The following is a 12,837-nucleotide window of genomic DNA, read 5'->3' on the forward strand; positions in this document are numbered from 1 at the left end:
AAGTCAAAAGCATGTAAAGCAAAAGACAAATTAAAAAGCGTAACTTAAAAGTTTGGAAGGTTATTAAACTAAACCAAACAAACACTTTGTAAACACTCCTCTGGTTTCTGACGCACTTTGTTGAGTAAAAATACACATTATCAACCCGTCTTCCATCTGATTTAGTAACTTCAGATATAGTATCTTGGTGTAAGTCCTGTAACACGCAGAGCAGTAACAGCCCTAAAGACCAGGCCCACTGACCTCCACCTATCAGCCCTCACAGCGCTAACCTGCTCACAGATCAGCTGCTCCAATCCTGCAACAACACGTTTACTGCATGTAACATCTCACTTCCTGTCTTAAAAACTTCAGCTCCCACTGAAAGAAAACATACATATTTTTTAGTTAAATTCTGTAGGATGCAACTTGGGAAACATATTTGGGTCATGTTATTAGTGAGACCCCAGTGAACAGCACAGTGCAGTGACAGTTGCTTTATTTAGCAGGCACCACACCACCTGGGATTTAAACGTCTTAACTATAAGTAGTTTATGAGAGGTTAATGCCTCCCTGCTTCATCCATGTGACTGACACTGAAGTCAAGAGTCCAGCAGGCAGGAAAATACAGTATGGATCAAAAGTGCAACGTTTGCACGCTGACTGCAAACCACACTTTTATTGAAATGGACACACTTCTTGATCCCAGTCAGACCTTTGCCAGGTGTCAGTGTTTAAAATGGATACTACAGCCCTAGACAGTATTTACTGTGTCTACCAGCCTGATGGTTGTATGATGACAGAAAATACAGTGTGCATTGTTTTCCTAATGTATATACCACAGATGGAGAGGCATTCATAGTGTTCTTCCTCAGTATACATGCACACACATCATAAATGATACTGTTTATAGTATATGGACAGATGAAACCAATGACTGATGACAACAATGACTCTCATTGAACCCAATTATGTGAGTGAGTTTATTTTCTCCTTTTCTTTACATCAGTCACTATTGCCCTTATTACCCTAATTGGATTGACTGGCCAATCAGGAAGAGGCACCTCCTAAGTCAGAGGTTTAAGCAGAGGGAATTAAAGGGTGGATCTCTGCTGGACAGAGCTGCTGAATTGATTTGATCCTTGAGAGGGTCCCATCTGATCATCTAATCGAAAGAGGCCAGAAGCCAGGTTGGCTCAAGCACCTCCTTCCCAATCCCCTTCCGCTCGGAAATCGCCTTTCAGCACGATTAGTGTTGCAACCAGATTCTCTGCTGTGCTGCTCACAGAGAACCGTCAAAATTTCCATCCTTGAGGATCTTGAGTTTGCGGAGGAAGAAAGCATGGGTGCGGGAGCAAGCGCCGAGGACAAAAAGTCAAAGGAGTTGGAAAAGCAACTCCAAGAAGATGCTGATAAGGACTCTAAAACAGTCAAGCTATTACTGCTTGGTAAGTGCACTTAATGGAATAGTCTTGTTAGGCCAAGTTTTCCTTTTTGTCCCAGACTGCAGGTGATGCAAAGTGCTCAGACTGTCAGACAACACTTTATAAACTCTTCATTTTTATCTTTCCTTTTAATGTTTGGTTAAACAAAACTTTGTGTGAAGACTCGGGTCTGTGGAGGAGATCAGGGGTCTTGCAGTCAGCCAACACTCAACAGGTGTAAGTGCTGAATTAGAAAATGCACAGGTAAAAAACATGACTATGTTTAGGAAAAATGTTTCAGTCAGCTTTTGCAGAACCGTGAAAGGTAAACAACTGCTTCCAGATTTAAGGATGAGAGTTGATCCATGTTATAGATCATTGAATTCACAATACTATATATACAGTATATATATATTCACAATAGTATATATACTATATACTATATATTCATACTTTACTGATGGATGCTTTATTCTGAGCATGTTGACTGATTTGCTGCATATCCTTCACATCTTGGATGTGAGCCATCTGAGGTGTGTTTACCTGCTCTGACAGCTGCTCACTGCTTAGTTAGATGTTAAGATATGCTCAGAGGATTTACAGGCTGTGCAGATGATTTGTTTCTGGATAAAACCCTACATTAGTTTATTAGAAAGAGGGGAGGACTGCTTAAGCTTGTGCAAAACTGGAAGGACATTAGTGGCGGTAAAGTAGAGGGAGATAAGAGAGATAAGTTTGCAGGTTGAGCAGTCAACACGGGGATCTGAGATGAAGCTAAAAAAAGAAGAATATAGAAGGGATTTACAATATTGAACAGTGAAATAATGAACAGCCTCATTTTAAAGCATAAAACCAAACATAACGAACAGATTTCCTCAATGACTACTTATGCTTATACGCACAAATACTGCAGAGACTTGCACTTGTTCTGCTGTTTTAAGTTGATTATGGTGAGTTGTTTTAAAGAATTTACAGAACTTAAATTGCTCAAAAGCTTCAGCCATGAAATCACTGGAAACATTTTCAGTAACTGCTTGGTGCACTTATAATAAATTAAAAAAATAGTGGCAAACTCTACTCAGATTTTCTTGTCCGTCTTGCCTTAAACTAAAGAGTGACTTTTCACTTCTAATGGAAGGACATTGGTGCTTAAAACAATCTCAGCCTTTGGTCTAAATGAATCACTGCCCAGCAGCGGTATGTCAAGCCAATTAGCTAACTGGTTTAGTGTAGATCCACTTGCTGAGGTTGATCCCTCGACTTGCACAGAAAGCATAAAATAAGACAATAAAACACCAATTTTCACAGCGTCAAAATACCAACATTTCTATGAGAATCTAAGAGACAATGCGAAACAAAAAAAGATTTACAAAAATATGTCGATTATTGTTTACCCCATGACAGAGTTGGTTTGTGACATCACAAAAACAAAATTGAAAACAGGAATCAAATAAAAGTCAGATGGAATTTTTTTTTTTTTAAATAATCAGTCTCTGCAAGGCATCAACGTCTTTGCTGTTTTGAATAAATGCTTTTACTATTTACTATAAAACCTGAAATTTTATGTCTCACATTGCATAACTCTTTCAAAGTGTAATCTGTGTGTCTGAAACATTATTCAGAGACTTGCATCCTCTCTACTGGATTCACAAAGCTGCTTCTCCAGCAGTGCAATATCAGAGATGAGACAGGAAGAACTGAGACAATAAAAATGAAAAGAGTGCCATCTTGTGGGCTCTGATGGACATTGTCAAAGGAGCCATATAAATTATTTCAACTAAATGTTTGCTGTTAGCTCCTTGTGTACAGGTGTGCTAAAGTTTTACAAGTCTTAACAAACTCAAAACCACCTGAATATATAGGATACATAAAAAATAAGCTTTGCAAAGACTTGCATGAAGAGGATATAGCAAAGAAACCTACATGTAGTTAGTTACAGGGAACTTCCAGAACTGTTACGATGCACCTCTGCTCCCTGAGAGACATTAAATCTCATTGAGTCAATTAAATTAAAAACATCTATCCGCTGCAGGACACACATGGACACAGAGCTGCTCTTTACAGCCCAGATTTAAAGTCACCGCAAAGCCTAAAGACACGTTTCTTAATGGGCACGAGGCGAAAGAATGACTCTCAGAGAGCATAAAGGCACTCTTCATCACATCATCACAGCTGAGGAAAACCAGTCTTGGCACCACCATGGTGCCACCTACACTTCCTCATCAAAAATAAGCTAAACAAGCTTATTATTGTCTTGCTAATGGCCTCTATTGGGGAAAACCCAATATGCTTCTCCGTGGTTTGGAGTGAAATGCTCCAGCAGCAGTAAATCTGTGCACAAAATTTAACGCTGCTTCAGTGAGAGCAGGACAGACAGCTTTGGTTGCTCTGTGATAAACTCCCTCTGGTCTGAGTTAACATACAGTGCTGCAGAGAGTCTGATCTGCCTGCAAGCTGTTCTTCAGCCAGCACGTTCAACTGTGACTTAAATTGCACATAACTGCACAGTCTGCATTATGCATCAATGTATGCACAGTACAGGCACATTTAATTCAAAGAAGCTGTTCTTCTCCTCTTGTTTGGATTTAGTTTCAGCATGATTTTCAAAAGATGTCTGCAAACACACTGGAGCTCAGCATGAGGTGCTTATCGGACAAAAATCTGCTGAAAATCTGACATGAATTGCTGAAGGAACACCAAATTAGACCATATTATAGCTCAGCAAGACAAAAACCCCAAGAGCTTTGTTGCTGTGCCGCAAGGAGATTATGTTGTTGATGTTAGCGGAGCCTTCAGCCAGTTTAGTTTCCTCTTTTAAACCCTCACAAGGCTTCACATGAAGCTGAGAGCCAGAACACCACAGACACTTTCATGATCGCCATAATTTCACAGACAGAAATGAATGTACACATTCATTAAAATCCCTCCTTTCCACCACCAGAGACGACTCTGCCTTGTTTCGTTTTATCACCTCCACATGCATTTTTCTTGACTCCAGCTGATGATGTTTGTTGCATGCGTCATATATAAATTTTGCCTATTTGCTCTGCCTACTTCAATGTGCAGGCTATAGAGGATCTTTCTGTGCTTCTGTTTAATGGAAATTGTGTGTTATTATTTTATGAAGTTTACATGGCTTCCTTTGCTGGGACAAGTGAAAATATCGTTTTTAAAAATTACTCAGGCTCACGTGAAGCTCTACTTTTGATTAAAATTCTCATGCTGACACATCTCTATGTGCATGGAGATAGACAAGTGGTTCAGATTTCCAAAAAGAGACTTCTAAGTTATAACTCTCTACAAACCAAATCTCACTGAGCTTTGTTCCCAAGTGATGAAGGCAAATCTTCCTTAACTATCCAAACAGCACTTTGGGTCAAAGTCACAGCATTTTTATCTCCTCTGGCTTCATCAAAGCACATTTCTCAGCTGTTTATGGCTCACAGTGTGTTTGTACTCATTGCATGAGAAGAGAAACACAGCACATATGTGTGTTTTTGTTGCTAACCTTTTTATTATCTTCCAGGCGCTGGTGAATCAGGAAAAAGCACCATCGTAAAACAAATGAAGTGAGTATTAAAATAAGTTTTAAAGTTTGTTTTTTGTGTCATCCACACCATGTCAGTGTTTTTTTTTGTTTTTTTTTTACCTCATGGGTCGGGCACACAGCCAGCAGGCCAAAGCTCCCTTAGCTCTGTCTGTTTCACTTGCAGTAAAGCCTTTAAACAAAAGGTCAACAGGGCAAACATCCGCTTACTCTGGTTCGTCAGCACTTGTATTGTGCAGTTAGTTTAACTCTGGCAGTGGGAGCGGAGTGAGGTCCGAAACACACCACAGGGTGGCGCTGTGAGCAACAGCTCCAGTGGACATCCAGTGGGTTGTTGCTATAACACATGAACTTGACTTTTTCGTGTTGAAATCCAAAACAAGCAGATCCCTTTAATGTCCTCACCAAGGAAACAGCAATGGATTTTTTTCTATGCAGTATCTTTCCTTGAGGCAAGAACAATAATAATTTGTTGTTGTTTCTGTTTTTCTATCATCAGAGTCAAGGCTCTACCAAACAGTTGAGAGTGTATTTGTAAAACAGAAAGAAAATTAATCAAAAGTACAAACCATGTACTGTTATAATGCTTTTAATATGTTAGTATACCAACATATATCAATGTATTACTATGGAACCAGTAGTAGTAGTTTATTATCGTCGACGATGTTTAGTTTTTTATACTTATCAGGTCCTACTAATCCAAAATAGCTGTGAGAAATTAAAAGTACATAACAAAAAAAGTTTGGGTCTCAGGAGAATATTTGCTTAGCTTCACTACCTTTACCATAAAAAGACAAATGATTAAGGCATTATGTGACCCTTACTCGACTTTTATATTTTGTATTAAGTTTCATAAATAGGTTAAGTAAGACCTCTGAAACTATGATGTGTTAAAAAAAATGTGCCCACCTTTGAAAGTCCCACTGAACAGAGCCCTCATGTCTGGAGTGAGTTTTTTGTGGGTGGCAAACTGAGCAGGCATACTATTCAAAGACACAGCAACATATAGCAAATTTTTTAGCATAATATCTACAGTGAATATTAGACATAGCTCATTTAGGTTGAGTTCAACATATTGTCAGATATATCGTCTCAAAAAGTGAGCAGGACGTTAAAGGGATATACCTGCAAGGTTATTTCATTGTAATGGTTTCCACAGATTACCTTTTGTGTAACAATTTTCTAGCAGAGGATTAATGTAGCAAACTTTGACACTTTTTTTTTTTTTTTTACCTGTGTACAGGATTCTGCATCAAGGTGGTTACACAAAAGAGGAACAATTGGAGTTCAGAGCTGTCATCTATGGCAACATCTTGCAGTCTGCTCTGGCTATCATCAGAGGCATGGAGATGCTGAGCATTGATTTCGGCTCGCCCGGTGCCCAGGTCTCATATGACACTTTAACCATGTACACCAGACATGATTAACTTGTAGAGTTCATTTTCACTGACATAAAATCGTGCTATAAATAGCTCAGTGTCGGTGCTGATGGATCTTTGTTCTGTGTGTGATGAAACCACAGGAGCTTGCACAGAAGCTGCAGAACTTGTCAGACTCCATTGAAGAAGGCACAATGCCTGCTGAGCTGGCTGATGTTATCCAGAAGCTGTGGAAAGACTCTGGCGTGCAGGCCGGCTTTGAAAGAGCCGCTGAGTACCAACTGAACGACTCTGCTGGCTAGTAAGTCCACACTGGGATTGATCCAGTCGAGGAGTTATATGTAAAACTAAAGAGGCAGCTGGCTTAGTGTTTGTAGATAAAGATGATTTCATATCTGAAGCCTGACTGCTGTGTTGTTTGCTCTCAGCTACCTCAATGAAATGGACAGAATCTGCAAGCCAGACTACCTCCCCACTGAGCAGGACGTGCTGCGATCTCGAGTCAAAACAACTGGTATCATTGAAGAACAGTTCTCCTGCAAAGAGTTGCACTTCAGGTAAGTCACCAAACAAAAGTCCTCATGATAGCAAAAACTGACTGAACCACACAGCACCGCCACATCCAGGGCTGACTTTGTTGTGACTCTCTCTGTGGTGAACAGGATGTTTGATGTGGGTGGCCAGAGGTCAGAGAGAAAGAAGTGGATCCATTGTTTCGAGGGTGTGACCTGCATCATCTTCTGCGGAGCTCTCAGCGCATACGACATGGTGCTGGTAGAGGACGACGAAGTGGTGAGTCAAGACTTCACCTCCTGATCGTTTAGCATGAGAAGAAAGACACGACAGCCAGTAAACTCACCCTGTTTCTCTCTGACCTTTTTCAGAACCGCATGCACGAGTCCCTCCATCTATTCAACAGTATCTGCAACCACAGATTCTTTGCACTGACCTCCATCGTGCTTTTCCTCAACAAGAAGGATCTCTTTGAAGAGAAGATCAAGAAAGTCCATCTGAGTATCTGCTTCCCAGACTACGATGGTAAGACTGATTGGTGCTGTTTAATGGTTCTTGAGTTGTACCTGCTGCACACTGTGCTAAGTTTATTGTGGCAGCGAGAATATCAAGCTAGATGGAGGGTCAGGGATATAGTGAGACGACATCTGTCAGGCATGCAGTGACCAAGTGAACCACAGACATGACTAATAAGAGACAGGAGTATGTTTGAAGAGTACACCAGTTACTAAATAGTGCTAGAGTGCAGATTAACAGACTGAAATTCACTTGCAACAAGACAAATGATAAAGGAAAATAAACATGATCCAGTATGAAATCCTGAAATGAAACCTGCAGACAGCGAGAGCCTCAGTGTTGCTCCCTAAATTGAATTACATGATGCAAGTGATTATAATAAATCTACGTCATGTCAGCTGAAACTCTCATCTTCACAACCTTCATGTCTTTCAGGCCCCAACACGTATGACGACGCCAGCGACTACATCAAGAAGCAGTTCCTGGACCTGAACATGAAGAAGGGCGTGAAAGAAATCTACTCTCACCTGACCTGTGCCACAGACACAAAGAACGTCGAGATTGTGTTCAACGCTGTGACAGACATCATCATCAAAGAAAACCTTAAAGATTGCGGTCTCTTCTAAGCAGCTCCAGGGTGAAAAGAGGTGCGCGGTGACCACATCACATCACTCCCGGGGACTTTGTTGATACAGAGTAATAGGGTCCAGATGAGGCAGACCCCTGACAATTCAATTTAGCCCTCGTACAGCGAATCATATTTGGCAATCCTGTGTTGCCAGGCAACATCTTCTGACCATAACATGAACCAACACTCAAACTCAAACCACACAGACAACTCAGGCCCTTGGAGACCGCTGAGGATGAGGAAGATAATGAGAAGCGCAAAGCAATCCCCGTAGTCATTTGTTTTTAAAACCAGTTCCTCCCAAAGCTGCAGAGGAAGTTTACTTTTCATTTTAGTAAACATATTGAACCTTGTAGAGTACGTAGTCCTGAGGCTATGAATGTGGCAAAATGTTTCCCTTTAAAGGGAAATTTCACCCCCCCCAAAAAAATGCAAAAATACTCTTACCTGTTGTGGTCTTTATCAATCTAGATTGTGTTGGTGTCAGATATTGGCCGTAGAGATGTCTGCCTTCCCTCAAATATAATGGACTAGATGGCACTTACCTTGTGGTGCACAAAGTGCCAAAAAAAAAGCATTTGAAAAACTCAGCGGCAACATCTCTTTCCAAAAATCATGACACAATTACTCAAGATAATCCACGGAGCTCATTGTGAGCAGTTTCATGTAGGAACTATTTTCTTTCTACTGAACTACACCTGCCAACCACATCACTGCACAGATAGAAGAGTGCATCTACTGCTAGCTCACCTAGCACCACTGAGCTAGCTAACGCCATTAATGTTCACATCCTGCGCAGCCACGAGCACAAGCCTCTCGTCCATGTGTAGATGCACACTTCCTGCTGTGCAGTGATACAGTTGGTGGGTGTAGTTCAATAGAAAGAAAATAGTCCCTACACAGGGTTTCTACAGCTTAAGACAAGTTGGTTTAAAGAATTTTTTAATGCCACGTCTTATTAAATTGAAGACAGCAACCAGAATTGAAGAAATAAGCATGAACCGACATCAAATATTGCCCAAATATTTTTTGTGAAACAAGTGTTTTGGTGCTGTTAATTCAAGAGTCACTCGGTAAATTATATATACATATGTATATATATATATGTATATATATATATATATACATATGTATATATAAAAAGAAGATTATTTTGAGATTTTACGATGCAAAGTCAGAGTACTTTTAAGACCTCTGGAATAATTATTTAAGACACTTGTCAGCAATTATGGTCTTATTTTTGACTCTGATACTCTTTGGTTGAGCTGTAACGTTAGCTAGCTCAGAGGTGCTAGGTGAGCTAGCAGTAGATGCACACTTCTACCTGTGCAGCTAGCGGGTGTCGTTCAGGGGTCATGATTTCTGGAAAGAGACATTGCTGTTGAGTTTTTCAAATATTTTTTGGCACTTTGAGCACCACAAGCTGAGTGACATCTAGTTCCATTATATTCAAGAGAGGGCAGACATCTCTACGGCTGATATCTCCAACACTCAACAACTCACTAAGGAAATTTTTTGAAAAGACAGTAGCAAAATATTTCATACATGAATTAAGGTGATTTCAACATGTCTGATTTTTTTCCTCTTCTTTGCAGAACTTCCTTTCCTACCTTAACCCCTCACACATTGGCTTTAACTGAGAAGTGTACTGTTGGAGCGCAGAGGATCCTCAGTTTGTTGTGTTCACGCCATCGCTTCCATGCCAAGTCCCGGTCCTTGACTGCTCCTAGCACATCACCGCCTCCAACAGTACATCCCTGCAACACAATGCACGCCCAGCTGGGTTGAAACAACTATCGAGTCACCATATTGTTGTTGTGGACATACAGCTTTCGACAAGGTTTTCTAAAGTACAGTATTTGTCTCACGCCAGAAGCTGCTGGTTTGAAGGTATGAAGATGAAATAGTTGCTCATTTGATCCTCGTTGCTCCCTTTTGACCACTGTGTTGTGAGTTATATAACTATTAAAACCAAGCTCGGTAAAAAATAAATAAGACAAATAAATTTGGGGGAAAATATTAATATTTTGAATAGCAACATTGCAACCTTGTTTTTGTTTTTGAGTACAGTAGTCTCTGTGGTCTTGATATTTAAACTGTAAAAACTTGCTGAGCAAATATTTCAGATATTACCAGTGCTTGCAGTGTATCCAGATTACAACCCAAATTGTACATGTATCTAATCTAAATAGTGTTATGTATTCAATTCACTTAACATTTTAATGTGATGTGAGAGAAACTTTGTACATAAGAGTAGGTAATTCAATATATTTTGAAAGATAAATCTATTTGAGAGAGAGTGAAACACTAGAGGGATGATGCTTTATTATGAAAAGGGAATGAAAACCTACTGAGTTTGTCCTTTCTTATGAAATGTAGAGGCATGAAATAAAGATGCATTAACTTCATCTGTGTCTCTGTTTCTTTGCTGCTGAATCACGCTGTCAATCACCGAAGAAAGTATATCAAATCAGAGAAACCAGGCTGTCGACACTGAAGGAAAGCTTCAGGCTGTTACTTGTTGAAGACAATGCTGCTGTTACATAAGTTCCCCATTCTCGTCAGAGGGGAAATGGAAGCGTATGGAAGTTCGTTAACAATAAACCTATTGAGAGAGCAAAACAAATTAAAGCAATAATTAATCTGCACGTAGAGATTTACTGTAAGATTGTGAAGGGACAGATTTGTGAGATTTGAGAGCAAGCAAGGACAAATCTGAGTTTAATCAGTGTTGGTAGCTGACAAGAGGAACTACATCGCAGGATTTGAGCGAGCAGTGGAGTCTCTTTTGCTCCCATATTTATGTTGCATGCTCTCAGTTTTCGTACTTTGTATCTCACTCAAACTCCAGGGCAAAGTAGTGCAAAATTCATTAGATCTGTTGGGCCTCTTCCCAGTGTGGGTCATTAGTGTTTCTGTCTGTCCATCAAGGTTTTAACAGCGGGAAGATGCAGCACCACCCCAACAAGACGACATGGACATGTACTGTTGAGGCCAGAAATTACATTTTGAAATTGTCAAGCCATCTTCTAAAACAGATGGATAAAAGCAGATCGTAAAGGATGAGTCTGATGATATTCTATATTTCTTACCCCTGCAAGGGGGTTACATTTTAGTCAAGTCTGTCTGTTTGTCAGCAGGATTACATAAAAGCTACTATCCTAGTTTTCATATAATTTGGTGGAAGGGTGCAGCATGGGCCAAGGAAGAATCCATTACATTTTGGAACAGATCCAAACCACAGGGCAGACACACAAATTATTTTTCCCTTATGGACAGACCAAAATCAACAATCAATTTATCCAACAATTATTCCTCTGAGCCATAAACCTCCATTATTGTCCAAAAACTATTAAAGGAACATCAACTGAACGGCCACTGTAGTTTATTTTTGATTCACCCCACATAAACCATCCTGCAGCTATGAATACTCACTGGAATTCCAAACATTTATCCGTAGCAGAAAACAGTCACTACTTTTTTCTCCTTTTTAGGAACCTTTGCTTTACAGTACCCAGCTGTTTTAGGATTTTTTTTGCCTTCTCTTAAAAATTGAACTGTGCATTTTTGACTTGTTATTAAAGAGGACCTTTTATTCTTTCCTTATTTTCTGTCATTAATCTATAATGTTAAAATTTTGGATTCATTCATTCGTTTTCCATAACCACTTATCCTGTTGGGAGTCGCTGAGGGGCCTAGAGTCTATCCCAGCTGACATTGGGGAGAGGTGGGGTACACCCTGGACAGGTCGTCAGACTATTGCAGGGCTGACACATAGAGACAGACAACCATTCACACTCACACCTACGGGCAATTTAGAGTCACCAGTTAACCTAACCTGCATGTCTTTGGACTGTGGGAGGAAGCTGGAGTACCCAGAGAAAACCCACACTGACATGAGGAGAACCATTCCTACCATTCTGAATACTGTTTCCAATGGTTTTCTTTTCTACTTTAGAGACAAGGTGACATGACACGTGACATGTGACTGATTTAAAATCTGCTCTAGGCACTGCTACATGTAGCTACATGCTAACATTCCTGCTGGAACATGTCAGATTGTGAAGATTTTGGTTTAGAAGCTTTTGTTGGTGATTTTTTACGATACAGTGTGCCACTATTCTCTGTTAGGGCTGCAATGACGGTGCAGAGATGCCTAGAGCACACACATGGAAAACCAGAAATGATGACCAATTAGAGCAGACTAGGCTTTTTCAGGAGGAGGGAAAAATAAAGTTTTTTTTAAATGATGGTAGACACCTTCATGAACCTGAAAATGAGCATAATAAGTCCCCTTTAAATATTTACATCTTCAGTAGAAACTAATGGCCTTGGGGCTCAGTGCTACAGGCAGAAAACGGAAGCAGAAAGTTCTGAGAGAAGGAATAACACATCAGTTTTAGTCTTTTTATGGGATTTGTTGAGAAAAATAAAAATACAGAATACCTCAAGCCTCATCTTTTAAACTGAACATGCAAAAATGTAGGATTTGGAACTCAAAATATTATTAAATTCTCTGCCATGTTGACTTGATTAATTACAGTTTGAATTTATGTTGTGATGATATGAATAGAATTCCACGGAGAGTTATATACCAGAGAGACAACACACAAGGTAGGACAATGAGAACATACTGTTGTGCTGTGGTGTGTGTGCAGCAGCTGGAACAAACTGAGCCCTCGGCTCGAGCATACAGATGTGTCTAAAGTCTAAAAATAGTGTTTCCAATTTGCATGACCTCCTTCCCAGCTTGGTTTAGGTGAGACTAGGCCTCTACAAATCTTCACAGGGGATAATATCTGATTGTTGTTGCCTGTGGTGAGATGTTGGTTTCAGCTTTAAGAATAGAAG

General features: G+C 40.0%; 1 protein-coding gene across 1 annotated transcript; it reads left to right on the forward strand.

Annotated features, from left to right (window-relative positions):
- Nucleotides 1-1,114: 1,114 nt before the first annotated feature.
- On the forward strand, nt 1,115-10,391 carry gnat2 (guanine nucleotide binding protein (G protein), alpha transducing activity polypeptide 2). Its single transcript, XM_050065691.1, has 9 exons — nt 1,115-1,427; nt 4,930-4,972; nt 6,194-6,335; nt 6,473-6,630; nt 6,758-6,886; nt 6,992-7,121; nt 7,214-7,367; nt 7,794-8,005; nt 9,582-10,391. The coding sequence occupies exons 1-8, from the start codon at nt 1,322-1,324 to the stop codon at nt 7,982-7,984; spliced, it is 1,053 nt and encodes a 350-aa protein (XP_049921648.1). The 5' UTR covers nt 1,115-1,321; the 3' UTR covers nt 7,985-8,005; nt 9,582-10,391.
- Nucleotides 10,392-12,837: the final 2,446 nt, after the last annotated feature.

The sequence above is a fragment of the Epinephelus moara genome, chromosome 16, assembly GCF_006386435.1.
Source record: "Epinephelus moara isolate mb chromosome 16, YSFRI_EMoa_1.0, whole genome shotgun sequence".
In the NCBI taxonomy this organism is placed as follows: domain Eukaryota; kingdom Metazoa; phylum Chordata; class Actinopteri; order Perciformes; family Serranidae; genus Epinephelus; species Epinephelus moara.